Here is a 17397-nt window from a genome sequence, read left to right as displayed (position 1 = left end):
ACTCAAAAAAGACTAGGTAAGGACTGCTTTTTAATTGAACTTTTATTTATTAATTTAAGAAAATGTAGGATCCCAGACCCTTCAGTTCCTATACATCCGCCACATGGACTGAGACGAGCTTGTGAGGTGAAATTATGGTCTTCCACGGGTATGAACTTTCCTAAATCGACACATAAGGGCGATCACCTGCAAATCAGACCTTTATTCGGTCAGTAAGGCATCTGAAAACCAATGGTTGCTAATTATTATTTTTTTATTCAATAAACAAATCAAGAGCAGTGGTGCCTCTTAAGGGTTTTGAAAAGGAACATAACGCTTTCTCTGAATATCTGCCCTGTGGTTTCCTTCCATCTGTTATTTGGTAAAGCACTAAATCAAGTGGCACAAAGCCCTGTTCTGAGGGACTGTTTGGTTATTTGAGGGTTCTGTGTGGAAGATTTTCAATCCAAGACATTCCGAATCTGGCAAACTGGGATTCCAGCTGAATTTGTTTTTACAGCAGTTCCACTTTAGAAACGCAATCTTTGTACTGAGTGCAGGCAGCAATAATGCACTGGTCTGTGAGAAGCATTCTGAGTAACACTGAAGATACTGTCTGTGGACTCTGGGCTCTGAAAGTGCTACTTTATGGATTAAATCGCAATCAGAAGCGTCTGTGCAGCAGTTTGATGTTTTGTGAAAACCTGCAGTAATTCCAGACTGTTTTTAAGCCAGTAATTGAAAGTGTAATTTCAAAAAGTCCTTGAAGATATAATAATAATAAAAAATAAAAAAAATCAACAAAATGCTTTGTTCATTTGCTGTTTTTTGAAAGGCAGAATTGATTGCCAGTGCTTCCTTGTTCAGTAATTTACCATTTGTTGTTGTTGTTTTTATGAATGTTACTTGTGTTCTCTCAAATCTCCCAAGAATAAAAAGTGTACTTAAGTGACTGTTTGCTTTGTGTAAGTACAGAGGTGACTCCAAATTTTTGTTTAAATAATACTTTACGGCATTATAAAACAATCAAGAAACAACTTGGAAGAACTGTTTAATTGCTCCTGCAACCAACTTGTTCCTGGCTAATTTAATAATCCTGCTGTTGTCCAAGATCTTTATTACACACCCAGTCTTAGGCATGTTGTCAACACCAATAAAACAAAACCTGTTTTTGGTAGAACATTTACCTTCTCAGTCCATTAAAAGCTCCTATTTTATAAAATCATAAACACGCGTGTGTTGAAATGAATGAAGTTCATTCTGTGTAGTTCGTCTGTAAAGCTGCTCTCCTGCAGATGGGCGCCTTGTTTCATATTTTGCTGAGTTTCATTTACCACAGCCAGGACTTATGGGGCCATGGGACAGTCCAACAAGCGCACAGGATCTGGACATGATCTGCCCTGTAAACTCCCTTCAAGTTTGTTTTCCATGTTAAGAAACCCTCAATTTAAGAACATATAGGCTGAGCTTGGTTAAAATACAGTAACCCTATTTGAATAATACATTCCATAATGATCTATATATACTGTAAACATTCATCATATGTTCCATTTATATACAGCTATGGCTAAAAGTGTTGAGAATTAGAATTTTAAGATTGAGGCATAATTAAAACTATAGGCCTATGTAACTATATACATCATGTAATGAAAGAAATTGCAAAATGACATTGCAAGCATCTACCGGCAGTCAAAATCGTAGTACAGTATTTCATGTTAGATTTTGAATTGGCACATTTTTCAATGTTCTCAATTTTTCATTAAGTATATGGAAAACTACAAAGCGGCATGTAATTCAATATGTTAACATAACAAAATTCAGTAGGTCTCCATTTTATGCAAAATGTGTTATTTCTATAGGGCAGGAGTTTTCAACCGTGCAGGGGTTACTTCTAAGGGTCATAGGGGATACGCAGGACAACTCAAATGCACAAATAAAAATGAAAGTAAAATATTTTCTATTTTATTTTATGGTTTTATATATTTTCTATAATAGTGGTTTTCAACCTTTTCATTTCCAGTACCAGTGTTTCCAGCAGGGACCACCAGGTGTACCAGTAACTATGTGCAATCTTAAACTGCTGTTGTAAAATCGAGACCTACCAATTACAACCAGGTTTGTGTCTGTACTCACTTGTTTGTTGCCTCATTCTGCTGAATGGTTAATCTATTTTGCAAGTGTTCTGTGTGGAATTGGTCCCCGCATCTTTAATTATGTACAGTTGTACAGTAATATGGAGACATGCTGCAGCTGCCATGCTCAGTGTTCATGACATTCTGATCTGACATCATGTAGCACACAGTGGCACTTGAACAGTTTTTCAAGTGGGGGTGCTGAAAGCCATTGAACAAAGCTTCAACCCCTGTAAATGATGGAAGCCATGCAAAGCCAGGGGGTGCGCCCGCACCCCTAGTTCCAGCGCCCTTGGTAACACAGACAGCTCTTATGATTTACATACTGTTTATTCTAAAGTAAAAACAAGTTTAAATTGCAGTGCGCTCGTTCTGCTATATTTACGATATTAAATACACCACAGCAAGCACATTGTCATATATTTACATTAGCACAATCTGAGCGCTAATCTTAGTATTTTTTTTTTTTTTTTTACTGCAATCAAGTAAGCTGCGTACACAGTACACTTCCTAATTACAGTCCTAAGTATTTGTGTGTTCTGCTGTCACATTTTTTAAATGGTCAGTTTGAGAAATAAACTTTGTTTTCCCTGCAACAGCTGACCCTGCTTTAATACAAACTCACGCTACATACTGCTTTACATAATGGTAACGGTGCTCATAAATTACTGTCCCTGCTTCTTTGGCTGAAGAGATATTATCAGCTCATCTGGAATCTTGTGCAGTTAAATCATACTTAAACTGCTGACTGTACTAACAATGTTACTAAGTCCACTCAACATCTTAAGCTACTTTTTTTATTAATTTTTTTACACAACAGTACTCGCACATGTTTGGTCGCCATCACAACTGTTGTAAGAAACCGGGGTTCTGTATTCGGGTTGTGTTAATATACCTCTCTGCACTCACAAGCATTTTTATTCGATCAAATTGTTACCAGCTTTATCGCACTTCAGTTTATTAAACGTGTGATATGTACAGACCGACGTCATGTCGCTTTCATAAATATTGGCACTTGCTTTTAGGGAGATGCAGCATTTTTGTCCTTTTATAACCCCTAAAAAACAGTTGTCAAAATGTGTGTGGTTTTTTTTGCATTTGCATTTGTATTTGCCTTTGTAACAATTTTAGTTGCAGTCTGAAGCCCTGCATCATAATTTATAATTTCTCTGTAATTCAGTGGTACCAACAGATTGATACATCAATGGTGTGACTGAGGGAGCATTGTGTTTTGAGAACTAGTATCATAGAAGAACTGTTGGTGCGTACCAGTGGCAAGCTTGTCGCGTACCGTACCGCAGGTTGAAAACCACTGCTCTAAAACACTGTATAATTATGTAATCTTTGTTTAGCAGCTGAAAAGTGAACCACAGATGAAAACAAATACACAGACTCTATCACGTCCACATTTTCCCCCTGCACGCAAGTTGAATTTCACTGCAGCTGGAATATGATGCTGTCTCACTGTTAGCTGGGTGAAAGATTATTTTTGAAAGCGACACTAGCCTCCAATAATACCCGACGTTTTGTGAACTGCATAAGTGATGAGTGACCCGTACGTGACGTCTGTCGCGTGCAGTGTAGCAAACCTGCTCCGCCCAAACTTCTTATCTCCGTTCAGACAAAAACGGAAAAATAAAAAAAAAAAACTTTTGAAGTTTCGGGTATTGTTTTAATGCAGACAAAATCATAAATTACTGAGCAAATATTGTCAGAACTTCAAAGGACAAGTGTTTTGACAATGTTATTAATATTACAATAATTATAGGGGGGGGTGGGGGGGTGGGGGGGGGTGTGAGGTCGTTCGTTGTCAGAGCGGGGTCACCAATTGGCCATGTCTGAAAAACGTAATACGATATTGAATATGAATACCTTAGCCCTACTTGTGATTTCCCAAGGTGTAGGTTGTGGTTTCGATTTTTTTTTTTTTTTTTTTTTTTTTTTAATTGAAATTTCTTTTAAATGTGTTCTGGTCTTCTAAACCCCAATATCATAATGTCAAACTTATTGTAGCAACTGGGTTGGCAAGAAAAAAAAAAAAGATCTTCAGGCAAACTGTATTTAAAACCAGAATATTTTTGTACCACACTACTATTATATAACATTTCTGGATTCTTGTTCCTGCATTCGTCTGCCCGTGGTGTTGAGGACTTAATCTGTACACTGGGTCCAGACAGGCAAACACTCAATGTGATAAAACCTAGAATGAGAAGTGAAAAGTACACTAATCCATTAAATGTGTTTATGGGATTGAAGCAGCTTTGAGTATGTTTGAGAATACATGGCATTTATTTGGAAACCGCTGCAGTTAAATTAAACTTGTTTGCATTTGAATATTTATTATTATTATTATTATTATTATTATTATTATTATTATTATTATTTGCGTGCTTAAGACCAAGACCGCTCTGTAACGAAGCTGCCTTGTTTTGGTGGATTGTTATTCAGTCACTTTATTCACTATCAATTTCTCTTTTTGACTAGAGTATCAAACTGTACTGTACCAGCGTTAAGTCTTCATAAAGCAGATGCATTGAAAAGTTACTGACTCATATTTTCCTCCCAGCGTGTAGCTGCCTATTGCAAAAACAGCTTTGTGTTTCTCTAAAAGGGTTTTTAACTAATGGTAATTTTGTTTCCAAGGTCAAAAGATGAAGTTTTTTAAGCTACAGGAATGTTTTATCCTTCATTTGTGAAGATCAGCCGACACAGATGGATTTATAAAGAATGAGAGAAATGGCTTCAGTTTTAGTTGTTGTTTTTTTTTTTTTAAATCAGATGGATTAAGGAATACCAAGAGGGACTATGTTAATGTAGCCTAAGATCTTGACAAAATTATTATTAATTGGCCATAGATCAGCATGGCCAATTTTAGGGGTGTTGGGTCAAGCTGGGCTTCCTAATTTGGGCACTAGTGCCTATCGCATTTCTACATTACATACTGTATCTGAATAATCAGTTTACAAATTGACGAGTCTTCCAAAGGGCATTCTTTTAGCAAATGTTTTTGATAGTGTCATAATCAGTTTTTTAAAAATAGACGCTAGTGCATGGAAATAACAAGTTTATGAGTATATAATATGATTAATAACGATTTCCTTGTTAAAGGAAGACCAAGATGAGTTTAATAAGGAATCTCTTTTTGTGTGCAACACCACAATAAAAATGTATAGCCAACATTGCAGTGATTTATGAATTTGTGATGTGCGCTATAACCGTGATTTGAGTATGCATGGCTGAAGTAACTTACAAAATAGATGGTGATTAAGTAGATTCAAGAAAATGCAGAGTCCTTTTCTTCTATCAGTTGCCAGGTTTATTGAAATATGCAGGGAGTCTGGTCCCAGGTACAGGACAAACGACACTCAAAATTACAATGTTTGCGTGACATTAAATACCCTTCTGTATAGATGGTCCACCTCCCCTTTCTCTGACATTAACCAATGGTCAAGGTAATTTAATTTATTGTGTGAGTGTTAATGTGTGTGTGTCTGTGTGTGTGGTCTAGTGTGACAACCTCTGAACTCAGTGCATTCTTCACACTCCTGGAGACAAAAGGTCCATACATCTGCCTTTTGTTATCTCCTTGCGACCCCCTTTGATGCCAGTGGGATTATCTCTTTTGATTTCTCTGCAGTCTAGAGCCTGTTCCCTTCTAGTCCACAGCATTGTTATCTTATTAGCTTGCAGTCATTGTTGGGCAGTTTGTAGACGCATCGTCTCTATCAGTGGTTAGCAGTACATGCAATTTGAACCAAACAGTCTGCTATCTGCAATATTAGTCTCTTTTCAGAAAAGAACACCAGTATAGCTCTGCTAGTCCACATGCGTAGCAAACCCCTAATCAATTCTCAATCCATGTTTTCCAACAATGGCAAAGTCAATTGTAAATCAAAGCTTTCTCATGAGTCAGTTAAGAAGTTACTGTGCCCTGGCAGTTTTGCTTTTTGTGTTTATTTACTGGCTTAGCATCTTTTTTTCAATGTTCTTGTTTGCTATGCCTTGTCTCAGTAATTATCAAGCTAATTCATTCTAATGATTCCTTGTTTATACATGCAACGATGCCATTTTTGAAATGCATTTTCAGCAGTACTGCAGTGTTAAGGTTATGTAAACATAGTGTCTTCCTCCAGTCAGTTGTAGGTAAAAGCTTATTAAAGATGTTTTATTCGTCATTGTGTTTTGAAAGAAGCCACCGCAGGGGAATGCCTGCCTGCACTGTGTCATTTAACTAACGTAAGATTTTGGATTTGTGGTCCCCATAACTGCAGTGCATTGATACAAGTGGGTTAAACTCAGAATAAAGGTTGAGGATCCTTATTGTGTTTTTATATTTTCTACTGCAAGTACACCTCCTTAAGACCAGCACACCATTAAGACACTGTCAGTCCATTTTTATTTGGGAGACACTCTGAAGATCTCCCTCTACAGATGACCATTTTACTCTTTCCCTTTTGGTAGGGTTAGAAACTTTCTAGTACTGCTCCAGGTCTTGGATTTCAGGACCACCTTTTATTTAGGTACATTTATTGAAGTGACCAGGTACCATCAATCAGACCCTGCTAAATCTACTCTGAAGTGATTGCACATCTCCACTAAGTCTCAAATTAGGAGTTGTTCATGCAGCTATAGGGGAGGATTAACAGGAGCCTGATTACATAAACTCTGGCCTCCAGGTCATGTTAATAATATACTTGATTGAGGGTAGTTCTGAAACCCTGGACTAGTTGTAGAACTGTTGTGAGTTTTATAGTTTTTTATAGCCCCATGCTTTGACTTGTGTACTTACATAGCAGTCTTTTCCTTGTTCTCCTCTCTGATGTACTAGAATACTGCGAATAGACTTGTCTTCTGGACTGGAATTGTTGGAACAGGTCCAGACTTTTCGGATCCCTCTTGAATACAGAGAGGGACAGACTTGCTGAAAGTCGTCAGTGGGCTGTGCCAGCCTTCATTCTCTTGGCCTCTCACTAAGGGGTCTGTGCATTTCCGCAGGAGCTCAGCTAGGAAGTTTTCTCATGCCCCATTTCTCAGGCAAGCGCGGAACTCTGCCAGAAGTTTAAGATGGAAATCAGAAGATGTCTGTCTTGGGTGTTCGGGTTTGAAATGTAATTCCTTCTTAAAATATAAACAACTTCACTTTTTCTTTCATCTGGTAAAGGAACCCATGCAGTCTTGAAAGCTTGATCTTGTCTGGATTCTTTCTTCTTTCGTCATCATCATCATCATCATCATCATCATCATCATCATCATCATCATCATCAATCATAGTCTGTATAAAAATATCGCTGAACAAAACTTAACAAAAGTGAATGATTTGGAGTGTGTGTGTGTGTGTGTGCGTGTGCGTGCGTGCGTGACCAAATAGATGGTACTTTCTGTATTATTTATTACGATTGCCTCGTGACAAACTCCAGTTCAGCCATTGTGCTATAGGTTATTAAACCGTATTGATAGTCCACATGTGTGGTTTTAATTGAAAAACAACTACATTCTCTACAGACCTTCACCAAGGCTCTAACTGTAAACAGGAAATGGTAGCAATGGTATACGAAAAACGGAGCCTGGCTGGTGTCACTGAAAAAACATTAGAGGCCTGTGTTCTCGTCCGGAGCCCTGGTTTAGTGTGCCAGAAAAATTTAACCAAGAGTGCTTTTTAGTGTGGGGTTGAGTTGCTACAACTGTTTAAATAACATATCTATCTATCTATCTATCTATCTATCTATCTATATATATATATATATATATATATATATATATATATATATATATAACTTTTTTTTTTTTTTCATTTGTGACATCCTTACAGCTAAACGTCTCTTTTCAAAATGACGACTCTAGTGCACTGGAGTTTGAGATCTGTCCTTTTAAATCACTGCAAAAAGTTAAGAGTAAACAGTCATGGGAACCACACAGTAATACTCAGAGTGACTGACCTGACCGAGAGATAATGTAACATGTGAGGGAGAGGCGTTTTACATTCATCAACAGGATCAGGCAGTAATACCTAGCACAGATGGAGTTACTGGAGATTAGCCTAATTACCCAGAACGGTTTGGGATGTAACAGTAATTTCTAGTGTGGTGGTTATTATTGCCATTATACTGTATGTCAGTAAAGATATTTGTGATGCAAAGTAGTTCCTTAAATGAACTGTGTTCCTTGACTGATCTCAATACTGTTGCTATCTAACTCCGTGTTACTCCTCCTGAGCTGTTTTCCTACAGGCATGATTTATTGACCCCTTATTTGAATTAAACCAGAAGAACAGTAGGTTTAGACATTTTAGGAGGGGAGAGAGAATAGAATACATCCTGAAATTGGACAGCACTTAAATGGATGTTGCTGTTGGTAAATTTATATGTATGCTGTCTTGTTCCACCTCTATATTCATGTTCTCATCATGTTTTGGATTCTTGTTATGAAGTACTGCTGCTTTAGTGTTTAATGTCTGCATGTCAACTGTTATTATGATGAATTCAACCTCTAAGATTGGATCCAGATGTTTAATGTTTTTAGGTTGTATTTGTAGGTTAAGCTGTTCTTTTTTGGGGAGGGGGGAATTTAAGGACGTCCATGAGTGATTTGTGTTCACATTGCGTTCGTTACAAACACACTCGGTTCACTTCCTCTGGTTTAAAATAAGGAATCAATTTGCTTGCTCTTCACACTTACCTGGAAGCTAATGTACTGCGTTTGTTTGGGTGTGAATGGAGTTTGCAAGTGTACTTGGTTTGTTTTTTATGATTAGTGGACTGGATGTTTAACTGTCTGCAATGCATCTTGGGATATCTAAGATGGCAGTGATGGGTGTTCTATTTTTTGTCAGCATGTGTTCAGGGTTTTTTTTTGCAATTTTGTATTGCTGTTAAGCAAGCACTGGACAAGTAATGGAGGGAGAGTATTCTTTTTCAAGTTCTGCCTGGATTTTGATGTCTGACCTAATTTCGAAGTGTTTCACTGTCTCTTTCACCGTCCATATTGTTTCCTGTGACATTTCTTGACAGACATATATACCGGTACTTAAAATGTGTGCAGAATACCAGACACAAGACACACAGCATTACCAACCAACTACACAAAAATAACAAGGAAACTTAACCTTATCCTCATTTAGCTACAAATGTCAAAATATGTGTTTTTTTTCCTTTGTAGAAAATGAACTGCGGACCCCTGTTCACATTGAAGTTGAGTGAGCGAATTGCCAAACAAACTGAGACCTCCTCTTGAGTTGGACTCAGTTTGGTTTGTTTTCCAGGTGAACTGCGTTGTTCAGACCACCTTCCAAGCGAACTGAACCGTGCAGAGTGCAGAACCAGCCCATTAACGAACATGGTGTGAACACAGCATAACCCACTACTGCAGCTTCCGTCTTTTTTTTAGCTTTTTGTTTTTAGTGTGTTGCTATTAGGTATCTACATTTTTAAACAACCACATGATCTGCTCATATAGAGTACAATTCTATTCAGGTGTTGTTGGGACTTATTGCTGTACAGGCACAATACAGTATAATTAGTGTTTTGGTTTATTCCAAATTTTACCAAAAAATTTCAGTATTTTTTTTTTTTTTTTTTTTTTTTTACTGAACCTCGGATTTTACCGATTTTTTGTCTACTATTCAATATTTTGACACTGACATTGAATAATCAGCCTCACAATACGTCCTGTTATAAAACGGATGGTTATACTCTGTCTCTGAGCCTCAATCCACTCGCCAGCCTGTCACACCCCCCGTTAAGTTTATGCTGGTGCCTAATAAAGCATTAAGGTACGAGAGGGCGTGGGTTATGGTGGATATTGTCACTGCTTGGTGCTTTGTTAGGTACGAGGCGTAGCAGAGTACCTGCAACCAACCAAGCAGTGACAATTTATACGGTAAACCACGCCCTCAAGTACCTTAATGCTCTTATAAAATGGATTTACTAACGTAAATATAAATAAATACAAGAGAAGTAGATAGTTACTGAAGATTTATTAAGAAATTTGACAGATAACCTTCTGCAACAGAAAATAGTTCCTATGAACTGTCGATACTCTGGCAAGGTTTTTCTTTATTTGAATTGCAGTTTTGTGTTCATAGACATTAATTTGAATGTTGCCGTTAACTGTATAATTCTAAAGTGACTGTCAATTGTTGCAGAAGTGGGCATTGAAGTGCAGGAAGGGGCTTTCGCTTTTCTGATTGTTCCCAATAACTATGTAGGGAGCTCTCCGGTCTGTGACCGCTGAGAAACATACTTTCTCTCGTTTGCAATCCAGCGTTGGGCAGTTTCTGTATTAAGGTACTGTGGATGCAATGATTGGTGTATTTGTGTGGTGCCTGCCTTTCTGCAAATTCTAGGCAAGATTGTTGCTAGGTAATTCACTCCCCTTGGCTCTAACCTATACCATACACCGCGATAGTTAAACATGTTTTGTTCTCCTTTGTTAGGGTGAAGATAAAAGGCAAGCAGATTTGCTGGAAGTTTTGACAAGTACTTCTCTAGAGATGCTACTGGACACAAGCCATTTTCGGGCTCTTCAAACGTGAATCCGCAGTGACATTCTTTGTTCTGTTTGTAGGGATTTTTTTTTTTTTTGTACTTTCGTCAAAGGTCATGGTGGCATACTTAACTCCATTTTTATAACAAAAGAATCTGCCAGCAGTTGTCTGTTTCCTTCTTTACCCTGTGTCCAAGATGTAACTGGACGTCAAATAAACTTTACTCACAAGACCAATAGCTATGTCAGGGCTCAGGGCTCTGGGCTTCAGAATGTTGGATTTGAAAATCTCTTAAAGTTATTGCATGATGATGTTGTGTTTTATCCTGGCCTTCTCATCTGAGTTTTTTAATTGTACCCAAAAACACGTTATTTGAACTTGTAAAGTATGTGTAGCTCAGTATACAACAGGCAAGTTTAAATGTCTCACATTGGTTCTCTGTTCACAAACACATTCACCTGATTCTGTTTGCCAATCAAAGTCTGAATTATTGTGGGTAGTAACTAGCTGGATCAAAAAATAAATTGCTGCTTAAACACTGCGAAACACCAACGATCTTAATCATAAAAATTTGACAGGAAATATTGCTTTAGTAATGGAACACATTGATGGAAACGTCCATTGTAATTTTTGACGCGTCTCTCGATGGCTTGGAACATCCGAGTTCTGTCAGTTTTCTTTTCTTTTTATGATTTCAAGGTGAAAAACCTGGCTTGTTTTGTGCTGATGTCATGTTCATACCTTCTGCAGATACCATTTCTGTCAGCACAGCGACTGCCCAAACATTCGCAAAGTGCCATCTAACTTGGGAAAATATGGCCTCGACTTGCACAGATTCTGCTTCATCATACATTCGAGGGACATTAAACTTAATCAGAAACCAGAACTGCTATGCATCGTGTTCCACATGGAAAGTGTATACTGAGATTTTTTTTTTTTTCCCTGATTTTTGCAGATGTCAATTAAAAACACCTGTTTACCGATTTTTTTTTTTCTCCCTATTTTAATATTTGTAATAAAAAACAAAAATGTGGAACACCAAGTGTATACAATACAGCATACATGATAGTTAATAAGAAATGCTGTATGGAGCTGATAATCCTAGTGTGGTCTAACAAGGTAACCACCCTTTTATGAAATACTATTTATAAAACTGAATGGAAAATGCACTACAGCTTCGAGTGCTGTGCTGTTGAAATGTACTGAAAGCAAGAAATGTTGATTACCTGTTTGTTTGCTACAGATGCAACTCTATGTTTTGAGGGGATTCATTTAAAAAAAGTGTTTTGTCAATTGTAATTGACATAACTGAAATATTTCCATAGCAATAATAACATTAATAACACAAAACAAACAAGAACCACAGCTGCACGGTTCCCTGTAAATGACATTATGGTGATGCTTTCAAAGTTTTTGCATCCAGACATGACTGTATCTCTCTTGTGTGTGTGTGTGTGTGTGTGTGTGTGTGTGTGTGTGTGTGTGCGCTCCTGTACAGTGGTTGCAGACTTGAATTAATTAAACTGGGACACAGGGCTCCATGGCAACAAGTGTTTGTGTTTACTGAGCTTCAGCTTTAAAAGAATGTATGTATATTTCATTTAGATCATCATACTGCTGGGGCTTCAGAGTGGCGCATCCAGTAAAGGCGCTCCACGTGGAGTGCAGGATGCACCCTATAACCTGGAGATCGCAGGTTTGAATCCAGGCAATGTCACTGCTGACCGTGACCGGGGCTTCCTAGGGGGCAGAGCACAATTGACCGAGAATCACCCGGGTAGGGAGGGCTTAGGTCGGCAGGGCAATCCACGGTTCACCGCCCACCAGAGACCCCTGTGGCTGATAGGGTGCCTGCGGGTCTGCAGTGGAGCCATTCAGATCTGTGTTGTCCTCCGGCACTGTAGGTCTGGTGGCTTCGCTGTGGATCCTCAGTGATGGATTGGCAGGAACACGTTTTGGAGGACACGTGCTTCAGCATCCCTTTCCCCAGTCGCTGGGGGGTTGCAGCGGTGAACTGGGATAAAAATAATAATTGGGCATTCCAAATTGGGGAGAAAACTGGGGTAAAAACCATTGACGACGATTGCATTAAAAACAAAAAGTACATCGTACTGCTGAAACTACCTGGACTAACTGGACAGTAGAGAAGGTGGCATTCTTATACGGTAGGCTAAACTACGGACGTACTGTATGCAGTCAACAGACTACAAAAAACGATTACAAAGGCAAAAAAATAGTATCAAAAGGAAAATCACAAAACATCATTATTTTATGATGAGTAGATGAACTAGAATACAGGCATGGTTTCTTTCAATATGTTCCACATCAAATGCATATCAGCGGTTCGATATTTCTGGGGTGGTTCTTCACAGCATTGTCAATTTATAAATTGCTTTCTGTTTCTTATAAATTGAGACAACTTGAAAGCCATCATTTTAGTCTGCAGTGATCTTGAAGGATGGAGCACTTTAATTTCAATTATAGTATTCTTTTTTTTAATGATTTTTATTTTGTCTTTGTTCTGAAGGAATCTTGCAGTCAGATAAAGGAACTCCACCCCAGACTGTGTGTCCTGATCCGAGGGGAGACTGGCTATGGATTCAACCTTCACAGTGAGAAGTCAAAGCCGGGACAGTACATCCGGTCAGTGGACACAGGGTCGCCAGCAGACAAAGCCGGATTGAAGACACAAGACAGACTAATTGAGGTAATTAACAGGCTTAGCAGACATCTGTTTCTAACTTCTTCTTAAAGACAAGTCGTGGGTGTACTCTCTAAAGACTGCCCTTGTATTTTAGTATATTGGGCTGCTTTAGAGGTTTTTCAGAGCATGCAGTTATGTTAAATGATTTGGGATTGCACTTAAAGGGTTAAAAGTCCAAAGCTTGTCTGTGGACTTCTTGACATCTTTTTGGAAAGATCTGGAATTGATCTGCATTGCAGTGTAAATACTGGCAATATAAACACCAATCCATGTAATGCAAGGGGTCGCCTTTATGGAATGCCGGTGCATTTCCTGGAATCCGGTCCGAATCATTGACGCACACACAGACCTGTCACGGTAATGGAGCGCAGGTGTCGTCCGCTGTCAGAGAATTCCGGTCACACGATTTTAACACCCAGATGTCACTGTGGGTGACTGTCTCTGTAGTTTATGGTTCTTGATTAAAATTTTTTAACCAAAAACAAAGTAACTGACTAGGACATGGTTAATCTTGGAACACGTGTTTCGTTTTAATAACAATAACCTGTTGCAGGTTAATTCAAAGCAAATTCATGCTGATGGGCTGTGATTTATGGCACTGCAAATCTTGCATTAAAGCTGTGGCCTTAACAGTCAGTATGCCACGAAATGTCTTAAACCATGAATGTAAAGTCCCTTTGATGGCTTGTTGATTCAATGTTGTTTATTAGGAATAGGCCTTTTCATTTTTAGATTCACCAATTGTCATGAAACTTGTCATTGACATTCATCAGCACAGCTTCTTGAAATAATCTCTATTTAGCTTATTTTGACCAAGATGTAAAGATTCAGTATATTTATATTTTCACAGATTGTAGTCTAGTGTAATATTACGCACTGCAACTGCACGCAAATCCTGCGTCGCCAGCACTTTTGCGTATTCAGGTTGTTGTCTCTGTTTAAGTGTAAAATTAAACAGGGCTGCAGTGCTTACTTTACAGGTTTTCTACACAAGAAATATCCAACGTGTACAGTAATACAGCTGCTGTAGTTCTGTCCAGTTGTCACAGTTTTGGTAGAATGATTGCCAAAGAACAAGACATGACCTGAGGAGTTGCTGATGTTCAAAATAATTTCAAAGGCTTCCTTTTTATTTGTATTTTTTTATTTAAATAAGCATTGTGGTATTGTGGGCCCTGTGGTATTTTCCACATCCTGACAGTAAGTTTTTTTTTTATGCCCATGACATTGATACATCCAGCAGCTGTAATGATTTTAATAATTTGACTGTCTGTTATCCACCTCCCAGAGTAAGTTTTCATGGCACTGTAGCTGAGTTGAGGGACAGTTTTTTTTCGGAATTGTATTTGTGTGGTGTAGGGTTTTTATTATTATTTATTTATTTATTAGCAGATGTTCTTATCCAAGGCTACTTACAAGTGTTACAAAATATCGCAGCATAAAGTATTACATTATAAAATATCACATTACAGAATATCATAATGCAGAGAAGACCAGTTATGAAGGTAAAATAAGATCAAATTTAATTAAGAGCAAAATAAAGAATAAAGTAAGGTATAAGGAAGAGCAAGTTTGACTAAGAGCAGTTATAATAGTAAATATGTGCTTATATGAGTAAAGTCCAGCAAGAACATGCAGTTAGTATGATACATGGATGAGAATGATTTCCCAATTAGAGCAAATACAAAACACATGAGTGTGGTTACCTATGAGTAAAATCAGATTCAAGATACAGTTACAGTTAGGAGCAGTAGTTGAATCCGGCAAAGTATGGAGCAGTTCAGTACAGGTACAGACTGATGCAAGAACTGGTACAATTGGGTGCCAAATAGTCCAGTATAATCGAGAGTTGAGGTTTACAGATGCTCTCTGAACAGTCCATTCTGTACTTCTAATCGGAATTATTTTATTGTAAAGTCTGTTATTGGCACACACTAAAATGTTCAGCTATTAACTTGCCAGGCGCCAGAAACCATGTTACAGGTAATTCTGATCAAACATGTTTGATCAGATTTTAATTTACCTTTGTACACTAAAAATTGCAACGACTGGTTTTTCTAGATCAGTCTTGAAGTTACATCAGCCAATAATAAGCTGTTTTCAATGTGTTGTCATATTTTGTATATCTATAAACACAGGTAATCTTTCACATATAAGATAATGTTCATTGTGTTAGATTAATTTGGTTACCTCACATAAATTGCTGCTCAGTGGAGCCTATTTACTGGAGAAAGATGTTGTTTTAACATTTAGAAAGCCTAACTTTGCTGAGAAAACTGGCTCGACAGGGAAGCTGCTGCAGTGAGTGTGAGAGACACTGAAAGCAGTAGGGTTAGCTTCTCAGACTCTTAACATCATTCTGAATGTGCAGTCCCAAGCTGTCAGAGTGGCATAGATCCAGGAACATGAGGTAACTCCATTGTCAGTGAAGCTGAATGCTTCGATGCCCCTAGTAGTTTGAAATGAAGAGAGAAAGTTTGAACCTTGGAAATGGTCCAGTTTTATAGGCCATCAGGTTAGTGTAGGGCCCTTTGAAATCCGCATTAGCGAGAACAGAACACGGACGGAATCAAGAGAATAACGCAGAATCCAGCTCTGTACGAAAAAACAATAACGGAAAAAATGCATTTGGCAGTATTAAGTTTGAAATTACATATTAAGGGAAAATGTGCACGCATTGTGTGCAGTACAGGGCAGGCAGTCGCAGGATGGGCATTAAACTGCTGGTCGTTGTTAAGAGACGCAGAGCAGAGCAGGAATTTTCACTACACTGCAGATGAAGTTACCTCACTAATAAAAGACTTTCAAAAAGTCCTTTTACAACTAGAAAAACTAAAAAGCTTAGAAGTGAAAAATGAATACCAAATTTAGTTGAGTACGTTAAGTCAGTTCCCTAATGACAGCTACGAATCGGGTGGCATGGGTTTTTTTTTTTTTTTTTTTTTCTTTCTAAAGTGCACTACTTTATGTGGCGCAAAAAGACTGGGACAGCCAGATTACGTTTTTTTTTTTTTCCTGAACAGTGAAAACAAGTAGGAGAATGATCACAGTTTAGAAAGATGTACATGTACGTGAATGCTAAATGTAGAGTAAAAAAAATAAATAAATAATGCTGGTTTTAAAAAAAAAAAAAAAAAAGTCGTCTGTGCCTTCATAATGTGTAAGTTATTTAGTTAGAGTTTGTTTCACATTAGAAAGCTGTTTCAGTTGGCGGCTTTGAAGGCGATGCTTGGTATTGCATCAAAGGGAGCTGTAATATATATTAATTTATAAACACACCTGTAATAAAAGAAAACAAATGAAGGGGAAAGTGCAGACTGCATACATATCTTATAATGATACATCACGTGGTTATAGCTTTTTGTTGTGTTGCTTGGTAATAGTAGTAGCACAACATGAAATTGTGTAGAAATGGGTTTTTGCAAGAACTGTTAACTGAATTTTGGGAGTCTGTGGACCACCTAGAGTTTACAAATGGACCACAGGTTGGGAACCACTGACTTAAAGTGATCCCTTCCTTATTTCCAGGTTGGGAACCACTGACTTAAAGTGATCCCTTCCTTATTTCCAATACTCATTCATTGATTTATTTTCTCTTGCTAATTGAGGCCTGCAGTCATGTCATGTTACCATTATTGATAACATGACACTTGCAAGTTAAATGGAAAGTATTTTATGGAAACTATCAGGGTTTCCAATTAGTTTTAAAGTACACTTCAAAGGTAGTAGGGGGCACCCATCTCATCAAGACGCGTAGCACCGAGGAGAGAGTGTGTGGAAGAGAGGTTTCTCAGTGGGAAGTTTTTGATAAAAAGGGGCATTAACTTAGACAGTGTATGCATGAAGAGCCTGTGGTCCATTTTGAGGTCCTGTGGTATACCAGAAAAGATTGCCATGCCATTCACATGTTGTACAACTCTTTTGAATGTGGTGTCATTCTCAACAGATCCACCACCAGCTAGTTCCCAGTTGGCTCAGGCATCTGACAAGGCTGCAGTATCTCACCAGTCTTTTTCCTGGTGGACAGTGATGGTCATGAGGCAAACTATGGGTGATACCTGTTGTGGCATTAGGTGGACACTATCGTCCTTTCTGGAAGA

General features: G+C 38.1%; 1 protein-coding gene across 1 annotated transcript in view; it reads left to right on the top strand.

Annotated features, from left to right (window-relative positions):
* The window catches only part of LOC121330828 (Na(+)/H(+) exchange regulatory cofactor NHE-RF2-like), a 68810-nt gene that overhangs the window by 40664 nt on the left and 10749 nt on the right, over positions 1 to 17397 (top strand). Inside the window, exon 3 of the mRNA XM_041277664.1 lies at positions 13121 to 13300. Within this exon, the coding sequence (XP_041133598.1) occupies positions 13121 to 13300 (180 nt within the window). The remainder of the gene's footprint in view (positions 1 to 13120; positions 13301 to 17397) is intronic.

Source organism: Polyodon spathula, chromosome 18, assembly GCF_017654505.1.
Source record: "Polyodon spathula isolate WHYD16114869_AA chromosome 18, ASM1765450v1, whole genome shotgun sequence".
Classification (NCBI taxonomy): domain Eukaryota; kingdom Metazoa; phylum Chordata; class Actinopteri; order Acipenseriformes; family Polyodontidae; genus Polyodon; species Polyodon spathula.
This window is presented reverse-complemented; position numbering and strand designations above follow the sequence as displayed.